We start from the raw sequence: 26,814 nt of genomic DNA, 5'->3' as shown, positions 1-26,814 counted from the left end.
GCCCCGCCCGCCACCTCGGGCTTAACGGGCCCACACTCGTGCCAGGCTCCCTCCTCGGTCCCCGCGACCCCTGCAGCCTCATGACACAGGCCTGATACGCCGAGGGCCAGCCGTGGACGTGGTGCCAGCTCTTAGCCCGCGTCTGGATTCACGCCCTCCCTCCACCCCCAGTTTGTATAAAGTATATGAGAAATAAAACCAAAGTTTTTTTTTTGGTGTATAACCAGCTTAAAATATGGTTGAACCAGTTTTCACACGAGCCTACCTGTAGTTTTCCTTTCTCTAAAAATTGTCATATCCTCTAACCACAAGGCCGAGTGATTTTAACTTTGACCTGAACAAGGAAAGTAGGAACCCAGGAGGCCTCACGCTACACCTTCTAACTGACTGCTCCAATTCCGTAAAAGAATGAAGTGCACCCCCCCTCCCCCCCCGCCCTCTGAGCAGATGTGACTGTGGGAGGGGCGGGGGTGGCCAGCGGCAGGGCGGGGCGGCCCTTACACCAGGCCTGTGGAGGCCCCGCCTGCCTGCGGAGGGACGGCCCTAGACACCAGGAGCCTCCTGGGCCTGGGCAGATTCCTTTCAGTTTGACCTCAGCCGCAGCCTTTCTTTCTACTTCTCCCCTCCTGCATCTCTGTGCGTCTTGTTCCTTAGATGATCACCTCCCGAAGGGGATGCCCTGTGCTGGGATCACGTGGTCTTCTGTGCGGCCACTCGTGAGAACATTGAACGCCCCTAAGCACAGAGCCTCTCGGGGACAGCAGCTATATCTTACTTATTTCCATGTATCAATAAACTAACCCAGTGCCTGACATATGACAGGCACCCAGAGAACATATACATAACGTCATAAAAGAATCGCTCACTGGAAAAGAAAAGAGATGGAAGTTTTTACTTTCTATCAGGTGTACTGCAATTTCACACTCCTAATAATACGTGTCAGGAATCCAACAGGCAGGGTCGTAAATCTCACTCTCCCTAAAGGACGGCTCTGCCAGGCCTTCGCTGCTCCATCCACTGGGTTTGTAAAGCTCTGGCACCAGAAGACTGAGGCCAAGAAACCACTCTGTTCTTTCATATTCCTCTCTGGAACGTGGGATCTGGGCTCCAAACTTCCTCCCCGATTCAGAGGGAAGCACACGTCACACAGGCCCCGCTGACGCCCAGGCCTCCACCCCAGTTACACCTGAGGCTCCGCAGCCCTCGTGTCACCGAGCAGGACCCTACGGGGCCTTTCCAGGGCAGGCCCTTCCCTTCCTCTGCTCTAGTTCCTCTCAGAAGCGCCCAGAAAACAGTATCTATTGCACACTCCTGAGATGTTTTACAGATGTGAAAATCCCCACCAAATGGAAGATGGTAACTACTTGATGACCATGAGCAGCCCCCAGGCCTCCTGGAGCCGGAGGACTGATGATATTGGCCCCTGTGACCCCACCCTGTTACCCCACCGTCAGCCAATGTTCCGTGAGAGAACTGTGCACCCACTGATCACACACCCTGCGACTCCCCTCCCTCACCTGGCCTTGAAAAATACTTCGCTGAAACCCTTCGGGGAGTTCAGGAGATGGGGGGTTGAGCCCTCTGTCTCCTTGCAAGAAACCTTCCTCTGCTCCAAGCACCGATGTTTGTTCGGCCTCACTGTGCTCGGGCACAGGAACTCGGGGTCAGACACGCACGCGCAGGAATGCGCATCAACACTCGGCAGCTCACCGCAGCGCCGCTGGGCAGGAAACGGGAATGCTTCGGTCCTCAGGAGTAGGTTATAAAAATTATTACCTTTCGTTGTTGTTAGTTTTATGAACTTTTCCCAGTAATGAGCTCAATCATTCCCTCGTGCAGAGGAGGATTGCAAAGTCCATACTGTAAAAGTCAGAGCAAAGGGCATGCTAAATGTCAGCGCGCTCAGCACCCTCCAGACGAGGCTGCAGGTGCAGGGTCGGGGCAAAGCCCGGGGCCCAGCCTGGATCCAGCCTCAGCACTCCGCCCGGCACTCGTCCCGCCCGGCGGGCACTCGGGGGAGGAGGGAAAAGCCTCTCTGCTCCCCTCAGGTTCTTCTCCCCGTCTTTCTGCTCTTACTTTAAACCCTGCAAAGCACAGTTCTGAGGCTACCTCCACTAAAGAATCTGCGACCACACCGACCAAGTGAAGGTGACGGCGGCGGCCTCGCTCACCTCTGCCCGGGCAACGCGCAGAGCAGGCCCGAGCTGCCTCACCTCGCCTTCCAAACCAGCCACGTGTCTCTCTGTGTCTGCCCAGCCCATGCCCAGGGCACGTGGAGGTGTGGGACGCGGTCCTCCCCATCAGCGGCCTCCCACTCACCCAGCACTGCAGGTCCTGGGCCGGGGCGTGACTGGCTGCCTGGGCCATGTGCCCAGACCCTGCCTGGACCTGAGCAGGGAAAGAGGCCGCTGCAATCCCACCCAGGGACACAAGACAGGAAGCAGGTAAGTTCCTAAAAGGGAATGGCGGCGCCAACTGCACGAGCAAGTGGGCACTGAACAATCAAAAGCGGGGCCCCAACAAGGAGTCACGGACACCTGCAATGTGAAGGCAGCCACGGGCCCCGCGGGTCCTCAGAGCTCTGGCAGAGGGCACCGTCCCCCCAGACGTCCGGGCGAGTCCAGGCAGGATGTGTCTTCTTCCCTCTAAAGATACCCTTCCTGCCAGGAAAGCCACACCTGAGCCGGAGGCAGGAGGGAGGGAAGCTGTGAATCCCTTTGGCTGTGGTGACCACATTCCAGGTGACAGTTCAGCCCTGCAGGCTGCCACGCCCACTGTGTAACTGTCCCAGGCGCCAGCGCTTTCGCTCCATCCACGCCGACGAACCCTGCACGTCCCCGGCCTGGGTCCTTCCCACCAGCTTGTCGGGCTGCCTGCCTGTCCTCACCAGGTGTCTCTCTGCATCATGATTCTCCACCAGGCGGCCACAGGTCACAGCACAGCCCCCACCCCTGCAGCTCCCGGGGCTCCGTCTCAGTTTCGGCGTCGCTGGGCAGGCTCCTCGTCCACGGCCTCCTGCAGGGCGCACGCGCTCGCTCACCCTCACCACGTCCAGTGCCGCCTCCCGCCCGCCCGGCTCAGCCCAGCTGCTCCCTCGGCCGACACCACGGCCTTTGCATCCCAGGCATGTCCTCTTTGCCTCCGTCTCACATTCACTGTAACGGTTTGGCCGTTTCCAGTTTTTGGTTCAAGTCTGTCTTCCCACTAGGCTGAAAGTTTCCCAGGGGCGAGGATCCTACATTGTTGCTATTTCCCGAGGGCCCAGTTCAACCTGCGTGTCTCACGTGCCTGCTGCATGATCTGCACATCTGGGTAGAGGCCCGCTCTCCCTCCCGGGAGGGGGCGTCCAAGTGGCGCCCTCACACCATCCAGCTTCCTTCTGTGGAGCTCGGTGAGCTGCTCCCGGTGTCCCGGCCGTGGCCTCTGGAGCACGTGGTGCCAGGTGCTGCTACGGCTGTTCCCCACCCCATTCCCGGCCATGACAGCATGATTTATAATAAGAAAGATGTATTTGGTCTTTGTCCACTGCTCCTGGCACAGAGCTCCTTGGAATCTCCTGTGCTGAGAGGGATGAAGGTGTCTTTCCCTATGTCGATGAGGTGACTCTGGGAAACCACCCAAGGATGGGGCTGGATGCCAGCGGAGCCACCGTGTGATCAGAGGCCTGGAACGTGGGTCCCAGCCCCTGACCTTCCGGGAGGGGAGGGGGGCTGGAGGTGGAATCAGTCACTAGGGGCCCGTGACGTAGCCAATCACGCCCGCGTAAGGAATCCTCCATAGAAACCCCGAAGGAGCGGGTTCAGAGAGCGCCCAGGCTGGGAAGGCGTGGAGACTGGGAGAGGAGGGTGGGGTGCGGGGAGGGGCGTGGAAGCTCGGGACCCTTCCCCACGCCCTCCCCGGTGCGTCTCTTCCATCGGGCTGCTCCTGAGTCACATCCTCTTATCGTAAGCCTACGATCTAGTAAGTAAAGTGTTCCTCTGAGTTCTGCTCTAGCACGCTGCTCTAGCAAGTTAATCAAACCTGAGGAGGGGGTCGTGGGAACCTCTGATCTACAGCTGGCGGGTCAGAAGCACACGTGACAACCTGGCTTCAACTGGCATCCGAAGTTGGGGGAGAGGTCGGCGGGGGGGGGGGGGGGGCAGCCCTGTGGGACGAAGCCCTTAACCTGGGGATCTGATGCCACCGCGGGTAGACAGTGTCACAACTGATCTGAACTGTAGGACACACGGCTGGTGTCGAGAATTCCTTGGATGTGTGGGAACACCCCACACTCCACCACTGAGAGAATTAATACTTCCTGACGGTCCTAGTTCCATCCGGATGCCCACCCCCACCTCCCCGCAAACGTGATTAGAAAAGAGCCCCAGTTCCAGCCAGCGGAGCCCTCCCAGTTCCCTCTGCCGAGGGCTGGCCCAGCCACAGGCCCTGGCGCCGTCCAGGCAGAGGGATGTCAGAGGACCTGTGCTGGGGCTTCCGGAACATCCTCCTCCTGCTGCTGAGTGCGACCGGGTCCGCAGGAGAGGGGACCCGGGCCGTGATGACGTGGTGGCCCCTGGGGCACTGTGACCTCACGTGCTGTGACACGCAGCCTGCACCCACAGCAGAAAGACCCTGATGGTACCTCCCGTCGGTTAAATGTACCCAGAATGGCAACAGCCGTCCCGGTGTGCTTCCGCGATCTGCCAGCACTGCTGGGCCCCCGACTCACCACCTCCTCTCGAGCCGCAGGCAAGCCCGAGTGTGACCACCAGGACGGTCCGAGACGCTGCCTGGGGCTGGAGGATGTGCCCAGCCAGCGGGCGGATAGCTCGGCTCCGCTCTCAGGGGGACTTCTCCTCCTGTTTCTGGCTTGCTGCAAGGCCCCAGGCCCACAGTACTCTCCCTCTGCACCCTCCTGGAACACATGTCCTCACAGCACTTACACCTATGAGGTTCCGGGACCCAGCACCCAACGATCCAGCTCTCACTGTGCAGACCTGAGGCCACAGGCCACAAAGCAAATCAATGACAGAGCCGGGGCTATAAGAACCCCCGCTCCTGGTCCCTAGAAAGATACCCTTTCCACAGAGGAGAAGCTGGGACTTCGGACCCATCAGGTTCCAGGGCCAACCTCTACTTCCCAGAGCCACTGAGCCAGGAGGCCAGCCAAGGACCCACACTCACCAGCTGGGCGGACCGCTGCGTCTCCAGGTCCATGCTGCCCTCCCCCTGCCGCAGGGATGCGTTCCGGGGCTTGGCAGCCGCCTCTGTGTCCCTCGTCGCCACCTGGAGCAGCTCGTCCTGGACCACGGCCTGCTCCCTGTCACACCTGGGCCAGGGAGAGACAGGAGACGCAGATGCAAACACAGCTCGCTTCATCTGCCAGGGGCCACGGATGTGAAGGCTGGTGGAACGCTGCGGCCACCAGAGAGGGTCAGGCACCAGTGACAATCCCCTGGGAGTGGCGTGTGCGGGGACAGTGTGACACTTTCTCAGCCAGAACAATACAGATTGGGAGCAGGAGGCTTGACAACCAGGTGAGGAATCAGACAGCCAAACGCCAAATGAGAGATCCTCGGGGCAGGGGATCAACCCTCACTCGAGCCGCTCCTTTAGAGGGGCGGGTGGGGGGGCAGCCCACCTCCCCCACCCGTGGGCGGGAAGGCTCAGAAGCCTTTTAAACATTCAACTCTCCATCCTGAACGTGTCCCTATCCTTGGACCTGTTTCCAGTCTTCCTAATAAAATCATCCTAGAGAGAGAAAAAAGTTACTGGCCCTGAGATGTTCTCAGTAGTGTTATTTACTAGGGTGTAGAAAATGCACACAGTGAAAGGGCCGCAGCAGGTCGGCCTGGGGGCACGTGCCAGACGTGAGGCCCTCAGCGCCACACGGCCCACCGTGCCACGCACTGCTCTAAAACTGAGCACCCACATACAGCGCCTTCGGCAATCAACACGCCTACGACGAGGCGTAACAAAGGGAAGATAATTAGAAGACTGGTAAAAACAGCAAGACACAAAGTTTTACATGACTTTGAGAAAATAACCCTAAACTAGAGGAAAGAAGACATTTGAAAGAAATAGTCCAAAATATTAACAAGGGATGATGAATCGATGGGCAGTTTTTCCCTTTCATGTATATTATCCTAAGTCTTCCATTAACATGTGTTACTTCAACGTTTTTAAAATGTTTAAAAGTATTTTTTTAAAAAGGTTCTGGTTATTTATTTTTGGGAGGCCTCTTGGGATTAAGGACTGGAAATTCTCAGAAGGTGGGGTCTTGACCCCTGACCACGGAACAGCTATGGCTGGGCTGACCTGCAGAGGGAGCCGTCCAGCTGTGGTTGACCGGGGGCCCCTAAGCTAACTCCGAGTCCCTGTTACAGAGGCCACGGCCTAGAGGCTGCAGACGAGGTCCCTCAGTACCAGCCGACGGCTCACTGAGTCAGCGCTGTGACAACTCCACGCCGGGCTCCGCGGACCACACCCCAGGGAGAGGGGCGCTCAGCTCTGCCTTCCCCGAGGCCTGGAGACTCACGGTGCACTCTGGGCACCTCTGGGCCCGGCTGCTGGCCTACCAGCCCCCGGGCAGGGAAGCTCTTGGGCTGTGGCCTGTGCTGGGAGAGGCCACCCACACCCTGGAGCCAGTCCTGCGGAGGCAGCTCCTGCAAACACAGCGGCACGCACCAGGCTAGCAGTGCGGCCACTCGGCCATTTAGTCCTGGCCCTCCCACACCCGCGAGTGTCTTCATCTAAACACTGGGACTAGTGCCACCTAAATCACAGGCTTGGCATCCCACCTAAATAAGACGGCATTTGTGACGCAAACACTTCGGCCTTTAGGAGGAGAAGGTACCCGGTGAGGAAGGCGCATCGGGCCGGAGCGCAGGGCCGGGGTGAGTGGGCCCTCGGCTTACCTCTCGAGGAGATCCACCTCCGCCCCCGAGGGCTGCCGGCCACCGCCACTCTCCGGCCTGGGCGATTTAGACTCTGCAAAGGGGGAGAAGAAAAGGTCGGTCCATCAGCAGCAACCCACGGACGGACAGAGGCATAGTGTCACCCAGGAAAGGGCCCAGGACGTCACCCCATGGATGGATGTGCCCCAGGCAGACACAGAACACAGCCTTACTCTGTGGGCAGGAGAGGGGTGGCCCGAAGGCCCCTCTGCCCGTCTCCTGCATAGGACGGCTTGGTCGCTGGGTCAGCGTGGACACCTGAGTGCGGTGATCCAAATCCCCCCTCCTCCCTCTGCGGCCACTGGGAATCCAGGTCACCTTCCCCAGAGGCCAGACCGGCTGCGGGAAGCTCTGCTCAGTCCGAGCTGAAAGCACAGCCCCGGGGTCTCGGCTGGCGTGGCAGGGCGGGGGCTGGGGGGGGAGGCTCCTCACGTCTTGTTTCTCTCAGACCCCTTTCTGTAGGGTTCTCATCCTAAATGTGGCCAACGCCCCACTTAAGGACATCTATACAACCTTTCACCTGCTTCACCTCTAGTAGTACTGGGCTCTTTAAGCTGCCGCAGTAGGTCTACCTTCCCATGGCCGAGAACGTGGGGATGTCCGAGCAAACCCAACTCACTCTCCTCTCCTACCGTGCAGTGACACTGACGTTCTCCCCACTGCCCCAGGCTTCAGCGTCCCCGCTCCGCTCAGGCTTTGGTCACACGTCCTCCACCCCATCGCAGGCCTCCACGCTCAGCCACTCGGGCCACACGAGACCCGGCCGGAGAACCAGGCTTTGGGAGGAAGACGGGAGGGGGTGCTTCTCCCAAGACCTTTTGGCTTTGGGAGGAAGACGGGAGGGGGTGCTTCTCCCAAGACCTTTTCAGCTGCTGACCTCGGAGGCTGGGACGCTCAGCCCCTCGGGAAGGCCCCCCGCCACGCACAGCACCCCGGGACTCACCCGGGCCCACGCCTCTCCTGGAAGGCCGGGCAGGCGCGCTGGGCCGGGGAGGGCAGCCCTTGGGGCCGCGCCAGGTCCTCGGCCAGGAACGTGCAGGAGGCACCGCTGCCTGGTGTGGATCTGACGTGAACGCTCCCCGGGCTTAGGGCCTGACTTACAACAACTCTAGTGACATAAGGTCTATCACGTTTATTTCTGCTTTCTATACAGTTTTCCTTTTTCACGACTACAAAAGTAACGCGTGCACCCACTGCAGAGCCCGTGGCCGGACCCCCGCGCCCACGCTCCGTGGCAGCCTGCCGGTTCGAGTGTGTCAAGCCTCCGTGGAGCTGGGACTCTCGTCACCTCTCTGACCGTTTGTACACATTCTCCGTGCAGCCATCAGAGGGCTTCAGGGACTCTTTACATATGAACACTGCTCACTCCGTGTGGGTTCTGCTTCCCTAGTTTGTCACTCTTTGTTCATTTATTTCTTCTCAACCGTCTCTAATTGTGACAGTCACAGTCTCCACTCTTCCCCTTCACTGAAGGTCTCTTCGCCTGATACGGGGTTAGGAGGCTACCTGCCGCTCTAGCTTCATGCCTTCACCTCTCCCAGTTCAGTCTGTGACTCCCTCTGACACGCATTTGGGGTATGGTTTGGCGTAAGGGTTTAACTTCTTTTTCTAATCTTGTTCTATCACTGAAGTAAAAGCAAACACTGCATTTTAAAAGTAAAAGTATTTTAAAATGAGTCCACTTCAGGGCATTCCACCCATGCTGAAGAATCCAGCCTTCAGAAACTCAAAACTCACCCTCAAACAGCAACGTACTTTGTTAAACCAAAACCACATGACAGATGAACCACTCTTCTTGCTTTTTAAACTGCTCAAACGTAGCAAGACTGAAACAAATGCTTCTTTTCTCTTCCAAGGCTGAAACTGACGTGGCCTGACATATTTCAGCAATTTTTGCCCTCTTCGTCCCTTCTGCCTCTCCCCTTTCTACAGCTCGCTCACTCACGTTAGGCCTCTTCAACCCTCTCTCCAGCCGGCTGGAGAGACGGTGAGGATGACCCCCTGGAAAAGGACGAGGGCGTCTTCTGCGGGCTTCTGCTGCATGTCGCACTGTCGCGTGACACTGTAAGCCACAGGCTTGCGCACGCAGCTCCTGACGGGAGCTGGGCTGCCTTGGGGGAGGGTCCCCGTCTCCCTGCCTGCATGTGCCAGCGCGCGCCTCATGACCGCATCCCTGGCTGGCACTCAGGACATGCCGGGTGGACACGAGGGCGTGGCCTCCTACGTGCTTGCACCCAAACGGGGCCGATCGGCGGAGAAGACAGCTCCAATGTGAGGCCGCAGTCACTCACTGTGGGTTGGGACGGCATCCATGCCCCGCACGGCCAGGCCCCTCCAGCCCGTCAGTGTACAACTCACACCTCAGGTTACAGCAGGGGGACCCAGATTCTCATCAACGAGCTCTTCTCATTAATCAGCTGCCACGAGGACTTTTCTTGTTTGTAGTATCTTAATATTTCTGCACCATACATTCTCCACTCAAACTCTATTGTTCCTTTGTTTGTTAACAGGAGTCACTTGGAGAAAAGCACAGGTTTCTTCACCTGTGACGGACACGACAGAGGGGAACAAAGGCGCTTCCAGCCCGGCTCAGGCAGCAGCTCCGCAGCGAGCCGGGGAAGGAGCCGGGGGCACGGGGTGGCGACCCTCCTGGAAGCCCCGCGAGCACCGTCCCAGGAGCTGGGCCAGGACCCCGGAGCGTGAGGGCAGGTCAGAGCTCTGGGGCTGGCGCCAAGGTCACCCACTCACTGCTAGCGTGCGGAGAAGCTGGAACAGTGGGGAACTTCCGGCCCTGGTCATGGTCACAGAGGCTCTGACTACACAGCGCTGCAGTCCTTGAACAGGCAGCGCCCGGCTCGGGGGCCACTCTCTCCTGGGAAGCGCTCACGTCATGCACCGCCCGTGGGCTCAGCCGGCAGCTCATCTCCAGGAGGAGCACCCACTCCGTCCCCGCCCAGAACTGCCACCCCGGCCTACCTTTCTCCCGGCCTTCAGAGGAGCCAAGGGCGGCAGCTGGAGGGGTCAGCGGCCCCACTCTGGAAGGCTGGCTGGGATCTTTCATGCGGTTGACCACGTTTTCAGACAGCTGTGGGAAGGATTGAGGGGAACAGTTAAATGACAGAACCCTCTGGAAGTGAAGACTCCCCTCTACCCACACCCCAGATTTCTGAGCAGACTAATTCCTCAAGACCAACTCCAACAATGTTAAGGAATTCCACACAGAAACCTCTCGTGCTGGCCTGGCACCCGCCAGGTCAATGCCACGCCCAGCCTGGGCTCCACGGGCCACAGCGTGTCCCCCACTGGCTTCCCGGCTGCTCCCACACACTCAGGGGACCCCGAGTTCCCCTTCTTCTCGCCTGCCCTGAATCCGTTCTGCTGAGAACCACTGCAGCCCCACCCTGTACAGAGGGTGGAAGTCTCCAGCTGTGCAAACCTCACCCTTCCCTGTGGGCGTCCCAGGGTCCCTCTATGGTGGGCTCTTCCAGACAGCACCCAACTTAAGGACCATTTCTCCCAATCCTTTCCCTGTTATAACAGGCGCACCTCTTAGGAAGTGCCTCACATTCTACCGGCCTCACCTAATGGTCTGTAAATACCCTGAGGGCCGGGGCCACCTCTCCCTCCCGTCTGAGTTCCACCAGGGCCACAGTCACAGCAGAAAATCCAGCACGGCCTGACTCATTTCACCCTGGCTCCCCCAGTGACGACTGGATAATCAAATCTTTCCTTCATTGTAGAGGAAGTGAAATGGGTAAGAGGGTGTCATAAAACAGGTGACTGAAATGAAACAGCCAGCGAGGGATGAATCCAGAATAATAACCCCTAAGAGTTTACATCAATAAATATTTATTAAGTGCCCAGTATGTGCAAGGCATCACAAAGCACAGCGAGGGGAGACGTTAAGATGACCTGAGGACGAAGTCCACCATCAGCAGCTCCACCTCAGGGATCCAGGCGAGGAAAGTGCTCCCACGTGTGTGCACAGCGGCGCTGGACTCGCACAGGAGAAGTAAACAACATAACAGCGACGACAGGCAGTGGTCAGAGAAATGACGGTGCGCCTCCTATGAAACACCGCGGAATTGTCGAGAAAGGACAGGTAAGACGTGCCTGCCATGGAAGGATGCCACCGCTGACCCGTGAGAGTCAGAGGACACTTTGTATCTCGACTTCGTAAAAAAGATACACAATTATAAAGACGCAGACCTGCGATATATACACGTTGACCCTGGCACACGCACATTCCCCATGTACGCATCCACTCAGAGCACACACCAGACATCCTGGGGCATGTCCTGCACACGGGGCAGGAGCAGCCAGGCCAGGACGTTCACTTTCGGCACTTCTGTGTTTCAGTTTTTTACCATGACCATTTCTTTTAGCAGGTAAAGATTATAATAATAATAATTGAGTCCCTCTAGTATTTAAGACAGATACAAATCAAATAGCTAATTAATGATTATAGAACAAGAGAAGATCAAGCATACACAGCAGTGGAAGAGAATTGAGAACCCAGAAATAAACCTATATATCTGTGCTCAACTGACTGACAAGGGTGCCAGGACCATTTAATGGGGAAAGAATAGTCCCTTCAACAAATGGTGCTGGGAGAGCTGGACATCCATGTGCAAAAGGATGACGTTAGACCCCTACCTCACACCATATACAAAATCTGACTCAAAAGGGATCAGAGACCTAAATGCAGCAGTTAAAACAATGAAACTCTTGGAAGAAAACACAGGCGTAAATCTTTATGACCTTGGCTTTGGCAGTGAATTTGTAGATATGCCACCAACAGCATGAGCAATCAAAGAGAAAACATATAGTGAACTTCATCAAAATTAGAGTTTTGTTTTTCAAAAGACACAATCAAGTAAGCTGAAAAGACAACCCACAGAATCTGCAAATCATATATCTGACAAGGGACATGTATCTAGAATACACAAAGAACTCCCACAACTCAATAATACAAAGAAAAATAACCGAATTTTAAAATGGGCAAGGAATCGGAAGAGTCATTTCTCCAAAGGAGATACACAAATGGCCAATAAGCAAATGAAAAGATGCTCAATATCCTTAGTCATGAGAGAAATGCAAATTCAAACCACAATGAGATACCACTTCACACCCACTAGAATGTCTATAATCAAGAAGTCAGATAGTAACAAGTATTGGCAAGGACGTGGAGAAGCTGGAACCCTAATACACTGCTGGTGGCAAATAAATGGTGCAGCCACAGTGGAAAACAGTCTGGAAGTTCCTCAAAAGTTCAACACAGAGTCACCATTAGGCCCAGCAATTCCACTCCCAGGTACCCACTCAAGAGAAATGCAAATACACATTCACACCAATTTGCACGTGCACATTCACATCAGCATTATCTGTAATGGCCAAAGGTGGAAACAACCCAAATATCCATCAACTGATGGGTAGGTGAACAAAAATAATGGAATATTAGCCATAAAAAGGGACGAACTACTAACACAGGACACACCATGACGAACCTAAAACCATCTTGCTCAGTGAAGGAAGCCAGACACAAAAGGCCGCATACTGTATAACCCCACATATGTGAAACGTCCAGAACAGGTAAATCTCTAGAGACAGAAACTAGATTGGCTGCCTTGGGCTTGGGGGAGGGGGGAAACAGGGACTGATGGTAAAGGGTAAGAGGTGGATTTTTCCACCTATCAATATTACAGGGGATCTCTATTTCAAAATATGTCCTTAAAATCTGTGAAGCATGTTAGTGGTAAGTGCTGGGAAAGAATAAAATACAGTCCGGCAGGGCCGGGTGCACATGGGGTGGCAGGAAGACCCCTCAGAGGAGATGGCACTAACAGGAGACCACCGCCCTGGAGGGAGGAGGCCCCGCCACAACCACATCTTGAGATCCAAGGAAAAAGGATCTAGTTCTGAGCAGAGGGGAGGATGAGTGCAAAGCCTGTGAGAGGGGCCGAGTCTGGCCTGTCCGAGGGCCTGACAAAGGCGTGTGTGAGGAGGAGGCTGGACCAGATGACCAGGCCGGAGAGGCAGACCGAGATCCCAAGCCCAAATGTGACCCAAGGGAGAGGGAAGCTACGGGGGGTTCTGCACAGGGGAATCAGGCTCTGATTTCCTAGTCCTGGCCCCGGGGGTTGGGGGGCACCCACCAAACCGCACCACCTGGTGAGTGAGGGGTTAAGGAAAACATTGGCAAGCTTCTCGCTGGCAGGAGATTTATAATATTTTTTAATGTTGCTACAAAATTCAGTAATATTTTTAATCAACAAATACACACACACACAGTAGTGTGTAAACACCATCTGGGCAGTACTCCCTGCACCAACAGAACCACAGTGGAGGCCCCCAGAGCCAAACGGGTCTGGGAAGTCGGTGCCACAGGCGCACTGGTCGCTGGGCCGTCACAGCCAGCCAGATGGAGTCCTGTGTGGTCAGCGGATGGAGGGCCCCACCCAGCACAGTGCAGGGAAAGAGGAGCCCACCCACACCAGCTGTGTGTCCCTGACCCCTTTCCTCACCTTCCCAGAGCTTTCCGTTCAGCACCTGGAAACGGGGCCCCGCAGGCTGGACTGACTGCCACACAGCTCAGGAATTAGTACTTTGGGGTCAGATGGGCCTGGGTTTGAATCCCAACTAAGCAACTTACTAGCTAGCTGTGTGACCTCGGGCAGGGGACTCCTTGCCTGAGTAGGCGTATTCGTCTGTGTCACGGAAACAACTCGTGAGGACCACACGGGGTGAGCCACACAGGGCAGCAGGCACAGAGCGAACCACCACCACCGGCTCTCACGTGAAAGGCAGGCCATGTACAAACAGCCTTACGTCACACCAGGCACACGCCGGGTGCATAAAAACATGAGAACCAGTCAACAGCACGGACAGTCAGGGGTCGCCGCTGAGCACTATGACCGGCCGTTCCGTTCCATGCGCGGCCCCGTGACCTTGGCAGGCCTTTTCCCTCCTCCGCAACCCACACAAAGTTTAACTGGGCGGACTCTTCAAAGCGTCCTCCAAGGCAGACGTCCTGTGGCTCAGACATGGACCTGCCCTCAGCCTGGAGTAACGCGGGGACTCCGTGCAGGCGGACTTTCCCCGCCAGCACTGTGGTGCCCGGGGCTGGCACCTGCACGAGTCACGCCAACCACGTGGAGCCCGGGAAGGGGTTCTCTTCTCCCACAAGCGCCACGGCTGGAGACCTAACCCCCAGGGCTGGGACCAAATCGCTTCCCTCGCCCAAGAGCAGCTCAGTTCAGGGCAAGTTCCCAAAGAGTTTCCTTGTCAACCAGTTGGGCCTGTAATTAGCACAGCCGCCCCACGAGCAAAAGGCTGGGGAGAAGGCGCTGCTTTAAAAGTGCCATGGCCTTGCCCATTTCTGGACACAGGAGAGGTGGCGGGAATGAGCAGAGCCCCCGACCCAACGGAGGGGAAGAGCCCGGTCACAGTCACCACAGGGCCACACCCTACCAGCGTTGCCAGCTAGCATGATGGCCTGTCCCCCTGGCAGCAGCGCGGAGGCCAGCGCACTGGCCGTGGGCCGCGAGCTGCAGGGCTGGCTGCCCGGCTCCTGCTCCAGGGCCAAGGCTGCTCCCCTGACTCGCCCCCAGGACTGGAGAAAAAGAGGTGCCACCGCTCAGCAGCCTCGTAGGCAGGCGGGCAGGGCTGGGAAGGGACGAGAGCCAAGCTCGCTGGAAGCCGAACCACCCCAGCCGGGTCCCAGCGTCTTGGCCACAGACACCCTTCCTGCGTGTCCTGACAACCAGAGAGGTCGTGACCCCGCGGCCCCTCTCCCTCCCCCGGCCTCCCTTTTCTCCGAGGCTCTGTGCCCCCCTCCCACCCCTCCTCACAAAACACCCTCCACTGCACCTGCTTCTCGTCACTCCCACCAGGACACAGGTTCCGGGGCAGCAGGGATTGTTTGGATGTTGCTGTGTCTTCAGCGTCCAGCACACTGAGCTGCTCCAGTGCTCGTGAAACACACGGACCAGGTAACACTGACCACAGGCCCCGGGCCGTCAGCGCACTGGTGCAGCGGAGTGTAGACACGGCAGCGAGAAGATCGTCCTCAAAGGCCCGCGGTCAAACAGGGGTAACACGGGCACACGGAGGACATGGGCTGAGGGCTTCCAGAGGGGAAGGGCACGGGCACACAGGGGCAGCACCCAGGGAAGTCCAGGGTTCCGCTCGCCGAGGGCCCGGGACGACAGGGGAGAGAGGCCGCGGGCCGCTGGGAGCAGACAGGACAGTCGGCAAAGCAGGACGAGGGGCTGAGCCCGCAGAGGACCGGAGGCAGGAGGAGGAGGACGCTGCGGGGTGAGGGGAGCACACAGTGAAGCGGCCCGGCACCTGGACGCACGGGCGGCGAGCAGAGTGGTCTGCAGCGCCGTCCACACAGCGCGACCTCGTTCCTACATGAAGAGGGGAGGCATGCTCCTCATGGAGGCTTAGGGGAGCCTGCAAGGATTCACAAGGAGATGGGGACAGCCGGCATGTAAACATAAGATGCATCCTGCAGCCTTAAAGGAACGGATGAGGGGCAGGTGACAGCCGCTTGCTGGAGAGGGCGCGTCCTCCCTAAGCCCGGAACTGCTCTGTGTGCACGGGTCCTGAGTCTGTCTCACAGCTCCGATCCACAGGAAACAGACACGTTACATGGGGAGTGGCAAATCTGGAGTAAGAAATTAGGAATCGGAGCGCCGGGGCAGGCAGACTGGAGAGAGAGTGAAATGTCCCCACACTCCGGAAGGGGCGACAGAGCTCAGGGCTGCGGGAGAAACTCAACCCAGAGGGTGCCAGGGGCTCCCATGGAAAAACAGTGACGCAAACAGCCCAGCCCAGGTACGCAAGCACCTCCACCTGCCAGGCTCCCAGCCAAGCCCACCCCATTTCACAGACGAAGGAGTGAGCACCAGGAGGGGACACAACTCACCCAAGATCACGGAGGGTCCTAAGTGCAGGGGCCAAGACCGGAGCCAAGGCCGGGCCCCTGAGAGGACACTCAGTGCTGGCAGCCACGCGGAGCCACTCCGTGGCGAGGGGACACGTCACCGGGCACACAGGAGGGCCAATCCAAGAAAAACACGATCTGCCAATCGCCTTTCCTGCCACGTATGGTGCTTTACTGAGCCCGGGGTGGGAGGTGGAATGGGGAGCACGCATGTGTTCACAAAACAGACAGCCTACTTGAATTAGTGAAACGGCAGTACGAAAATCAAGACCTTTCTTGTCTGAGAACGCTACTCATCTAGACTCGTTTGAGAAGCCGCAAGGTGGAGGCTGGTTCCCAAGCACTGCTCTTTGCGTCAGGAAGCCTCTGGTGTTCACCAGGGGACCATCCTCACGTCCTCACGCGGGGGGTGGGGGGGGGAGGGGCAGAAGCTGCTGGCCCGAGTCAGCAGCCAGCGAGGCCTGCACGGCCGCCGCTGCGGCCACGCATGCGCCGCCTTCCGAGCCCCCGCCGAGTGCAGCCTGCTGCCCTCAGCCTTCCTGGCCCACGGCTCCTCCACGCAGGCTGAGCACCAGCGGGTTCCACACCCGGCCTGTGCCCGTCTGTCAGCGGCCCCTGGGGCCCAGACACCTGACCCCGGGGAGGCGCTGCCCTCCTGTGACTCTAAGAATAGATTCCTCTGCTTTGCCTGTGGCTGTTGCTGTGGAGATTTTGTTGGCTAGTCCTTCAGTTTTCTGTGAGCTGAAATTAGATCCACAGATTTAAATCCGAGTATCTGGACGAGAAGAGTCCTGGAGGCCCCCGCAAAAAGGTGGCAACCACCGATGCCCACGGGGCCAGGCAGGTGACAAAAACAAATGAGGCGGGCCTGGCAGCAAAGCAGCAGTGCCAGGACAACGTGGCGAGGACAGGCGACAGCAAAGCCCCAGAGAGGGTGGCTACTTCGTAGCTCCAGCCAAGGGTCGCCACATGGAAACGTGGACCAGACTTTCAATTCTTTTCCCCCAAAAAAACTAAAACTTGAATTGATGTAAAGCCTCAAGTTTTAAATGTTGTCGATTAATACCACAAAGTTTCTGGGCTGATGGTTTCATCCAAGAAATATGGAGACAGTAGCTTAAACCTCTGTCCAACGAGGATCTTGCTGACCTGAGTCCGGTTCCGGGCCACATGCTGGGGCCAGAGATCAGGAGACGAGGTCCTGCTCACGGGGCAGAGCTCCCCCCACCCAGTTCAGAGGGAACCCCTGAACTGGTCGCTAGGCCAAGGAGGAACTTAGCCAAGGAAGGGAGAGAGAGCCCTGCAGACAGAGGAGCACAGAAGCTCGAAACAGCACGGCAGCACGTGTCCTCCCCAAGGGACAGGTGGCGACAGGAGAAGGTGGCACCAGCACACAGAGGGCCTCGGGAGCCAGGCCCAGGAATCTGCATTGAACCTGGAGATAGCGGGAAGCGCGTATGGGTGGGAAGTAAGCGGGTCGCACCTCAGCTTTAACCCTGAACGATCACTGACCCCACCAGCTGGGGGGGCCGTCTCTGAGAGCGAGGGCGCTGGGCCTGGAAGGGAGGGACCTCCACTGGGACTGTCTGGATTTTATCCCCACTGCCTGAGAGCTGCTCAAAAGTAAAATGTACCTTTTAAAAACACATTACCCTGCTAGCGCCAGGAAGCACAGATTTGTGGCAGGCAAGCCTGTTGGGAGAAAGAATGATTTATCAGATGGGCAAGGGGAAGGTGGGGTGGGCCTGACTGAGATCGAGAGTTCCTGAGGGTAAAGAGGAGAGGATTAAACAGAAGCAACTGGAAGGGAAGACACAAGAGTTGTCATTAGATGCAGAGAAAAAGGGCACGTGGGATCAGCTTCCGGCGTGAGGACCAGCTGGATGGACCTTCACACGTCAGGAACAGGGAGAGTGGGAGAGGCAGTGGGGGGATGCAGTGAATCACAGGCGCCCAGGAGACTCGCAGGGGGACATGGCCAGCAGCATGGGGACACCTATGGTCTGGGTGTTTAGAACCCGGAGGTCAACAGCTCACACATGAGGACAAAAGAGATGGCCCAGGTGGAGTGCAGGAGGGCAAGAGGACGGAACCAGGCAACGCTCTGCAGAGACGGCAGGTGGGATCTTGGAGACCAGGGCTGCTGCGGAAGACATGCGGTGACCTCCCTCCAGGGTGGAACCCACAGGGTCCAAGACCTCCCAGCGAGGGAGTGGACCCGAGATGAAGCTAGTAGAAGCCAAAGTCAACAACCCTCCTTACGTTTACGTTACTTTACGGCTTATCCTTGACACAGAAAGATCTTCAACACTGCACTGTGCACAGCCACAGGTACCAGGATGGAGTTTCATCTTACATGAGAGACCCACCCGAGAGTCACCTGAGCTCTCACACCAGGTAAATGTCATCGCTGGTTACGCCGCAGTACTACCCAGAAGAAATGTACAGGATGTTCAGAGAAGCCCTAGCTGTCCGTGTACACGTCAGTCTGAGAGCCCCGAGCTGAGCGATAGGGGCACTGTCCCATCTTTAGGACGACCCTCACCCTCAGCAGCTGCGGGCCAGGTGGAGGGACCAAAAGTGCTCTGCTTCCCTACAGAATCGGCTCCTTTGTTTCCTCAGTAGCGGGAGATGTGGTGTTTTGGGAGCATCAAGGAGAACCCACCTGGAAAGTGCCCGGCCCCGGGACCGGCACCCAAGCCATGATGCCAGACTCCACCGCCAGACGCAGATGTGTGCTCGCGGCAAAGCTGGGGAGAACTGGGCCATCCGACTCCTGGCTTTCTGAGTTGGCATTTCCTGTTGTGGCCCATCCATGGCACTCACCAAACAGTCAGCCAGGTAGAGCATTGAGCAGGGGAAGAGTGAGGAGGACTCGTGGCCACGTCTGTCAAGGCACCTGCACTGAGAGCGGCCCTGTCCTGCACATAAGGAGGGAGACACACCCCTCTGAGAGTCAGGGCTCCAGGCCAGGTCCCCTGGGATCTCTTGTTCTCCACACTAACCCTAAGCAGTGAGCTAAGACGAAAGATGTGAGGTAAAGCAACACGATAAGGCATATCACACTGAGACATTAGAGATGCATGTCACTGGGCAACGGCAAGGTATAAAAGGAAGTTTGCTGCACACATGTGGAACAAGTTTGTATCAAAGCCTCGAAAGAGTAAAAAGCAGTAGAGTAAGATTCTCAGGCTGCAGATCACCAGCGTGGGTAAAAACAATCAACAAGTCATCCATCCAAGCATGTAATCCAACATGCACCTACTAATGATCCAGAAGCAAATAAGTAAGAGCAGTCTCTGTACTCCACAAGCTTACAGAAGAAAAACAGGACATAAGGACAGAGAGGAAGAGGTGATGGACAATATTAAAAGATAAAATCATCAATCTGATAAAGAGCAACTATAAAAAGCCTAGAGCTAACATACTCTATGGTGGAAGACTGAATTTTTTCTCCCTGAATTCAGCAGCAAGGCAAGGACATGCACTCTCACCACTTCTCCTCAATACTGTACTGGAGATTCTAGCCAATGCAACAAGGGAAGAAAAAGAAAGAAAGGGCATCCAGACTGGAAAGGAAGAAGTAAAACTGTCTTCATTTTGCAGACACCATGACCCCTACCCATATAAAATCCTAAGGAATCCACATACACAAAAAACCCTACTAGAACTAAAAAATGAGTTCAGCAAGATTGCAGGACACAAGATCAATATACAAAAATCAACTGTAGAAATCAACTGTATTTCCACATGCTAGCAGTGAAGAATCCACAAATGAAATTAAGGAAACAATTCCATTCATAATAGCATCAAAAAGAATAAAATACTTGGGAATAATTTTTAAAGAAATGCAAGATTTGTACACTGAAAGTATAAAATGCTACTGAGAAAAACTTTAAAAGATCTAAATAATTAAAAAGAGATTTCATATTCACATATTGGAAGACTCCATATTGTTAAAATGGCAATTCTCCCCAGAGTAATCTTACAGATTCAACACAAACCCCATCAAAATCCCAACAGGCATTTTACAGAAGTTGACAAACTGATCTTAAAATGTATGTGGAAGTGCAAAGGACTTAAAACAGCCAAACAATCTTGAAAAAAAGAACAAAACTGGAGCCTTATACTTCCCAATTTTGAAACTTCCCACAAAGCTTCAATAATCATGACAGTGTTGTACTGGCAAAAAGACAGACACATAGCACACAGATCAATGGAATTCTCAACAGAGTTGAAGTCAAGAAATAAACCCTAAACCCTTATGTTTATGATCAATTGATGTTCACCAAGGTCCCAAGGTAATTCAAACGGGGAAAGGACAGTCTTTTCAACAAATGTAGTTTGAGAAAATTAAATATTTCAAACAAAAAAAGATGGATTTAGAGCAGAGTTCAACAAGCTCTAGTGCTTGAGCCAAATCCAACCCAACACTTGATTTTATAAATAAAGTTTTACTGGAACATAGCCGCACCCATTCATTTAAATATTGTCTATGGCTGCTTTCACCCTAAAATGGCAGAGTGATTTGCCAACACGAGTTAGAGCCTTACTTCACATCATACACAAAAATTAACTAAAAATGGATGACAAACTTAAGTATAAAAGCCAAAACTCTTAGATAAAAACATATGAGAAAATTTCTATAACCTTGGGTTAGGCAAAGATTACTGGGATATGATGCCAAAGCCCAATCACTAAAACAAAAAAATAAGTTAAACATCATCGAAATTACAAATGTTTACACTTCAAAGACACCATTAAGAAAAAGAAAAGACAAGCCACAGATTGGGAGAAAATATCTGCAAATAGTAATATGATAAAGGGCTTATAACTCAATAAAAAGGACAAACACCACCATCAAAAGCTATTAAAAGTGGGCAAAAGATTTGAATACACATTTCACCAAAAAACAAATATATCTGGGTGGCAAATAAGCACATAAAAAAACATTCGACATGAATAGTTATTAGGGAAACACAAATTCAAACCACAATGAGTTATTAGGGAAACACAAATTCAAACACAAATTCAAACCACCACTTCACACTCACTAGAATTGCTATAGCCGAAAAGATGATAACAAGTGTTGGTGAGGGTATGGAGAAACTGGAACCCTCATATACTGCTGAGGCAGATGTAAAATGGTACAGCCACTGTAGAAAACAGTTTGGCAGTTTCTCAGAAAGTTAAACCTAATAATTCACCAAAGTCATAAACAGAATGACCCATCAATTCTACTCTTACGTTATCTATCCAAGAGAAATGAAAACAAATGTCCACAAAAAAACCTTATGTACAAATGTTCACAGCAGCATTATTCATAATAGTCAAGAACTGGAAACAACTCAAATAGCCATCATTGTTTGACTGAATATACAAAGTGCAGAATATCCGTACAATGAGATGCTATTCGGCAATAAAAAGGAACGACTAATACATAACCACAACGTGGAGGAGCGAACACCAAGAACACTGTGCTAAGTGAAGGGAACTAGACATGAAAGATACATGATGTATTTCCAAGAAATGTCCAGAAAACGCAAACAACACAGAGGCAGAAGGCTTAGTGATTACCTGGGGCTGGGAGTGGGAGTGGGGAGTGACTGCAAATAGGTACAAGGGAACTTTTTAGGCCTCGTAAATGTTCTAAAATCCCACTGTGAATGACGGTTGCTCAACTCTGTAAATTTGTTTTAAAAAATCCCCGAAATGGTGAATTTTACATGTAAAATACATTTCAATAAAGCCATTTTTTAAAGTCACTATCATCAGATAAAATCTTTCCAAAGCTCCACCCCTGAATAGAGAACCACAATGTTGCCTCCAGAGAAACGTGTAAACAGCCCTGCATCACCTGTCTAGCCTCATCAGCTGGCCAACTTTCTCCACCATCCCTACCTCTGTGTGGCTGCCAAGCACACAGGCTATGGAGCCGGGAAGTCTGAGCTTCCAGCTCCACCACCAACTCGCTGTGACCGGGGGTTCCTTCACCTCCTTGAACCTGCTTCCTCACCTCTGCATGGGGATGAGATCTCACGAGGTCAGCCTGGGGACCAGGTGACACAGTGCCCTGAAACCACTCAGCCCAGAGCAGAGAAGCCTCTCCCCACTGGCCCAGGCCCGTCATCACCGTCACCTCATCCGAGCAGCATTGTCTGACCAGCCCACCTGAGCAGGAAGCCCCATCACTCTTCGCGTCCTTTTTGTTTTCTTCATGGCACTTGCAATTCTTTCTTATTCTTCTGCCTCTTTCTTTCTCTTGGTCAGTTCCCCCTCCTGGGATGAGGTTTCCATGAGGCAGGGCCCTGTGCATTGTCCCCTGTAGTCTCTGCCAGGCCAGGCCCAGTTCACAGTGAGCACTTGCTGAGGTGGCGGTGAAGCGGTACCCACACGTCGGGGACACGTGGCCTCTCTGGTGTGGGCACACGGGGTGCTGTCCCTTGTGTCCCACGACCTCCTCCGAGACCTTCCCCTCAGCAGTGGTCCAGACTTGCCTCCCATGGCAATGAATGATGGTAAAGGTGGTATAGCCCTGAGGGTGACATGAGCCTGGGACACAGCTAGAGCAGCAGCCTTGGGAAGTGACCTGGGAAGGAGAGCAGGAGCCAAGTGGTTGGAAGAAGCAAAGGCTGGAGAACAGGGGTCTGCATGTTGACATGCAACCAACTTCAGCTGAGTCACCAAAGATGGCTGTGCAGGGGCAGAGGGGACAGTCACCCACGGGATGTTGTGGCCATGTGTGCACCTCCTCTTACTGGAGGATGAGATGAAACATACTGGTTGAAATGAAATCTTTATGTATTTCACACATGCTTGCTCTGAAAAACAGGTGAATATAATTGCAGCTTTTTGCATTAATTAAATTTCTCTTACCTTCCGCGGAATTAGGGCTTGAACTCACTATGTAAATTTATGCAAATAAGTATGCAAACTAGCAAGGCCCTGGCATTTAATTTTAAGGAAACTAGAATGCTTTCCAGGACCAGGCCAGGGGCATTAAATACAAGCGGTCTTTAAGAATATTTAACTTCAGACTTCCCCGGCGGCACAGTGGTTAAGAACCCGTCAGCCAATGCAGGGGTCACGGGTTCGATCCCTGGTCCGGGAAGATCCCACATGCCGCGGAGCAACTAAGCCCATGCGCCACAACTACTGAGTCCGTGCTCTAGAGCCCACGAGCCACAACTACCAAAGCCAGTGCGCCTAGAGCCCATGCTCTGCATCAAGAGAAGCCACAGCAACGAGAAGCCCATGCACCGCAACGAAGAATAGCCCCCGCTCTCCACAACTAGAGAAAGCCCGTACGCAGTAACAAAGACCCAACGCAGCCATAAATAAATACATTTATTAAAAAAAAAAAAAAAGAATATTTAACTTTCTCTGAAGGAGCGGGCAGATGTTCTTCTTTGGCACACACCCTCTATACCTTCTATTAAATTAACTTCTCGTTTGGTTCATCCAATGATCTTTTCTAGTGATTTTCACTCACCTGCTTAAAGACAAGGTGGACTTCCCAACCCTTGAGTCACTTTGCTAGCAGGAAAAACCTTACACCAAACACTGCACTGCCATCACCTCCTTTCTCTGGTCTCCCTCTCTCAAAACAGGCACACGAGTGGATGGAAAGAAGGACAGAAGGAAGGAAGGAAGGAAGGGGTCTCAGAGCATGGGGCAGTGCCCCCAACTGTATGCCTCTAGACAAGTTCTTTATTCCCTCTGATGAGTTTGCCCAAAGCTCCCTCTAGTTTTAACAATCTCTGGTAGAACTAAGCATGGCACCAGCACCCTGTCAGGACAGCTAGAGGCTGTCACAGAATTTTCACACTGCCTTGCACATCACTGGGAGCATGCAGGGGAAGCTGGAATCGTGAGAAAAGGCTATTCTTGTACCCAAAAAGATCTGGGTTAAAGTCCCAGAAGTAACACCTTGGACAAACTCCTTAACCTCTCTAAGCCTGATTCTCCATTTTTAAAGAGAATTTGTACTTTGCAGAACTGCTAAGAGAACTAGAAATAAAATGTGCCTGTCTGATATAAAACCCGAAAGACATGATGCTCCTCTGTCCACTCAGAAGACGTTCCCACCACTGTAAAGCAATTACACTCTAATAAAGATGTTAAAAAAAAAAGAAGACGTTCCCTTAGAAGACTCTGACTGACTGAACTTTCCAACACTCTCCAAAGCAGGTGACAACAGTGGGAGAGCGCCCACACAGAGCCTGGGGCATCTTTCTAAATTCTGATTCGGCTACTGCCTCTCACCTTCCAACGTGAGCGGAGCCGTCTTCTCTCCATTTTGACTTTGCCCCAAGCCAGGTCAAGACTGGGTAACACCTAGCAAGTACCAAATATGCTAAGTAGGCACGCTAAGAATAGAGGCTCCCACAAAACACTCTGTACTTTTTCTAAACACGCGCACACACATCATCTTATCCAAGGCAGCACCTAGGATTATCACAGCCTGCCCCCGTTTTTGAAAAGATGTGGTGATTGAGACTCAAAAGATAAGTTGTTCACCCCAGGTCACACAGCTAATGAGCAACTATCCAGAAGTCAGACCTTCTGATGTCCATTTCTTTTCTTTTTTTTTTTTGGCCACACCACGTGGCATGTGGAACTTCCCCAACCAGGGATCGAACCTTTGCCCCCTGCAGTGGAAGCACAGAGTCTTAACCACTGGACCATCAGGGAAGTGCCCTGATGTCCTTTTCTGAGCCAGCTCCCTAATTAACTAATTCACCTATGCCAGGTTCTGTGCATTCCATGGACACTTGGTGCCTGCTTCACTGGGGTTCGTCCATTTAATCACTCAGCAATGGTTTACAAAGCACCCACTACGTGCAAGGCAGAGGTGCAGGAGGAAGCATTCAATGAGCAGTCCTTGGAGTCCCGCTGAGCGCAATCCCAGCTCGCTGGCTTGTTACCTAGGTGACCCTGGGTAAGTACTTCATGTCTCAGTGCCTCGCCTGTCCTCCATCCATAAAATGGGCAAACAGAATCCGACCTCTCAGAGAGCTGCTGAGAATTAAATGACAGGGTACCCGTCAAGGGTTTAGCACAACCCACGGCCCCCACTAAGCACTCAAACGTGAGCTGCTTTTATTCTTCCTCTAGAGTCTGGGGATAGAGTCTGCAGTCACACAAGAGCCTTGGCCTCAAGCAGCTTACACTGCGGCCGGAGACACACAAAGAAGTAAAGCATCAACATAAGTTTCAAATGGAGATGAGCGAGCGCTTCGACAAAAACCAGTGTGCGACCGCGGGGATGGGCAGGCACTCTGGACTGAATGGTCAGGAAAGGATCCTCACGTGAGACCTGAACTACAAGAACGCAAGAGCGGATATAAGGCAAACTGGGGGCGCGAACACAACCCGTGCGGAGATCGCGAGTCGAGCAGGACGGCACCTCGAGGGACAAGGAGGCCCTGAGGCCAGCGAACAGGGGCGGGGGGGACTTGGGGGGACTGGCACGGGAGGTGGTCAGTCAGGTCAGCAGCGCGGCTCCGGAACCCACGGGGGCGCGGCTCGTTGTCCTCGTACACGCTTGGGCGTCCGCAGGCGGCGAGGGCACAGAATCAAATGTCCAAGGCGGACCCGGGCAGGGGTCCAGGTAACGAGGCCCCGCCCCCCGGTCTCCGTCCGTCCTCCCACCCTGAGGAGGCCAGGCCTGCGGCGCCCTCCGAACTCGCGGCCCTCTCGCGGCGAGCGACGGCAGACGCCTCCACGCCCGCCCGCCGGCCGCCCGCTCACCCGGATGCCCTGCAGCACCCGGACCCGCTCCTCCTGGTCCATTCCGAAGTACGCCCTTCGACCCTCGCGGCTCTCGGCGCTGCCCATGGCGGGAGGGGGTCCGGTGCGCCGGCGCTTACGGGACCGGCGCCACCTGCCAACAAGGCCGCGTCCTATTGGCCGCAGTTCGGGGCTCAGCCAATCGCGGCGCGGGTCGCGGGGCATTGTGGGGGCTGTAGTCTCGCGGTGGCCGCCCACTGGACCAGGAGCACGAGGCGCTGCGCCCAAACCCAGACGGCGCGTGGCCAGATGGCCGGCCGAGGAGCGGAGCCGCGGTGACCGGGACACCACCACCGAGGAGGCCGCGCTGGGCGGGCGGAGGCGCTGCAGGTTCGCGGTGAGCAGGCCCGTGAATGAGCGTCCTCGGCGCTGAGGAAGACGGCGACGTCGCGGTGCCAGGAGAGAAGCTGGCGGGAGGCGCCCCTCTTGGGGGGAGGCGGTGGAGGAAGAACTTCGTGCAAAGGCCCTGAGGGAGGAGAAGGAGAGCGAGGGCCCAGCGCGGGCCCGGAGTGTGGGAGGGTGCAGAGCAGACCCGGAGGCGGGCTGAAGGTCAGAGCGGAGAGGGCCTTATCGGCGGGGCCAGAGCTTGTTCTAAAGGCCCGGGGAGGACAGTGAACGGCCCTCGGCGTTGAGGAGACACGCACCGTGCATCCAGCGTCGTGTTCACGCCTGTCTCGCGGGGTCACACGTGTAATGGACGCGGTGACTGCTGCTCACAGCCTCGGCCACCTGAACCAAGCCCCCTTTTGTTCTCTGAGCTGCTGACTCGCGTCGATCTGCCACAGTGGACCCGGAGCTGAGTTTGGGATCTGGAACTGGGGAACCCGCGACTGCTCCGTGAAATAGTAAGGGTCATTTGGAGCCTTTTGGAACCTGGAAGGGAAGCGGGGAGGAGCAGAGGGTGGAAGAGAAAGTGAGATGCTCTGAGATGAGAGCGGCTTGGGTGAAGAAGACGGTGGGCATTGTGGGGGGGCGGGGGGGGCACTAGAGGATTTTTATCCTCTAGGATAACAAGGACATCTGCCAGTTTCCTTCAAAATACTTTGATTTGGAAATCTCCCTCCATCTCTTCCCTATAAGTAGAGGCTGAGTAGGGGATTCTGGTGCAAGTGGTTTACTGGGGGAGTGCCTCAGGAG

The 26,814-nt window shown here is 54.8% G+C and overlaps 1 protein-coding gene across 1 annotated transcript in view; it reads right to left on the bottom strand.

Moving 5' to 3' along the window:
• The window catches only part of CHCHD6 (coiled-coil-helix-coiled-coil-helix domain containing 6), a 129,853-nt gene extending 104,069 nt beyond the window's left edge, over positions 1 to 25,784 (bottom strand). Inside the window, exons 1-4 of the mRNA XM_068557249.1 lie at positions 25,639 to 25,784; positions 9,912 to 10,020; positions 6,897 to 6,969; positions 5,164 to 5,308 (exon numbers count right to left, since the gene is read on the bottom strand). Of these exons, the coding sequence (XP_068413350.1) occupies positions 5,164 to 5,308; positions 6,897 to 6,969; positions 9,912 to 10,020; positions 25,639 to 25,725 (414 nt within the window). The 5' untranslated portion in view covers positions 25,726 to 25,784. The remainder of the gene's footprint in view (positions 1 to 5,163; positions 5,309 to 6,896; positions 6,970 to 9,911; positions 10,021 to 25,638) is intronic.
• Positions 25,785 to 26,814: the final 1,030 nt, after the last annotated feature.

The sequence above is a fragment of the Eschrichtius robustus genome, chromosome 12 (assembly GCF_028021215.1).
Source record: "Eschrichtius robustus isolate mEscRob2 chromosome 12, mEscRob2.pri, whole genome shotgun sequence".
In the NCBI taxonomy this organism is placed as follows: Eukaryota; Metazoa; Chordata; class Mammalia; order Artiodactyla; family Eschrichtiidae; genus Eschrichtius; species Eschrichtius robustus.
The sequence above is the reverse complement of the archived record's forward strand: the minus strand, read 5'-3'. Positions and strand labels throughout refer to the sequence as shown.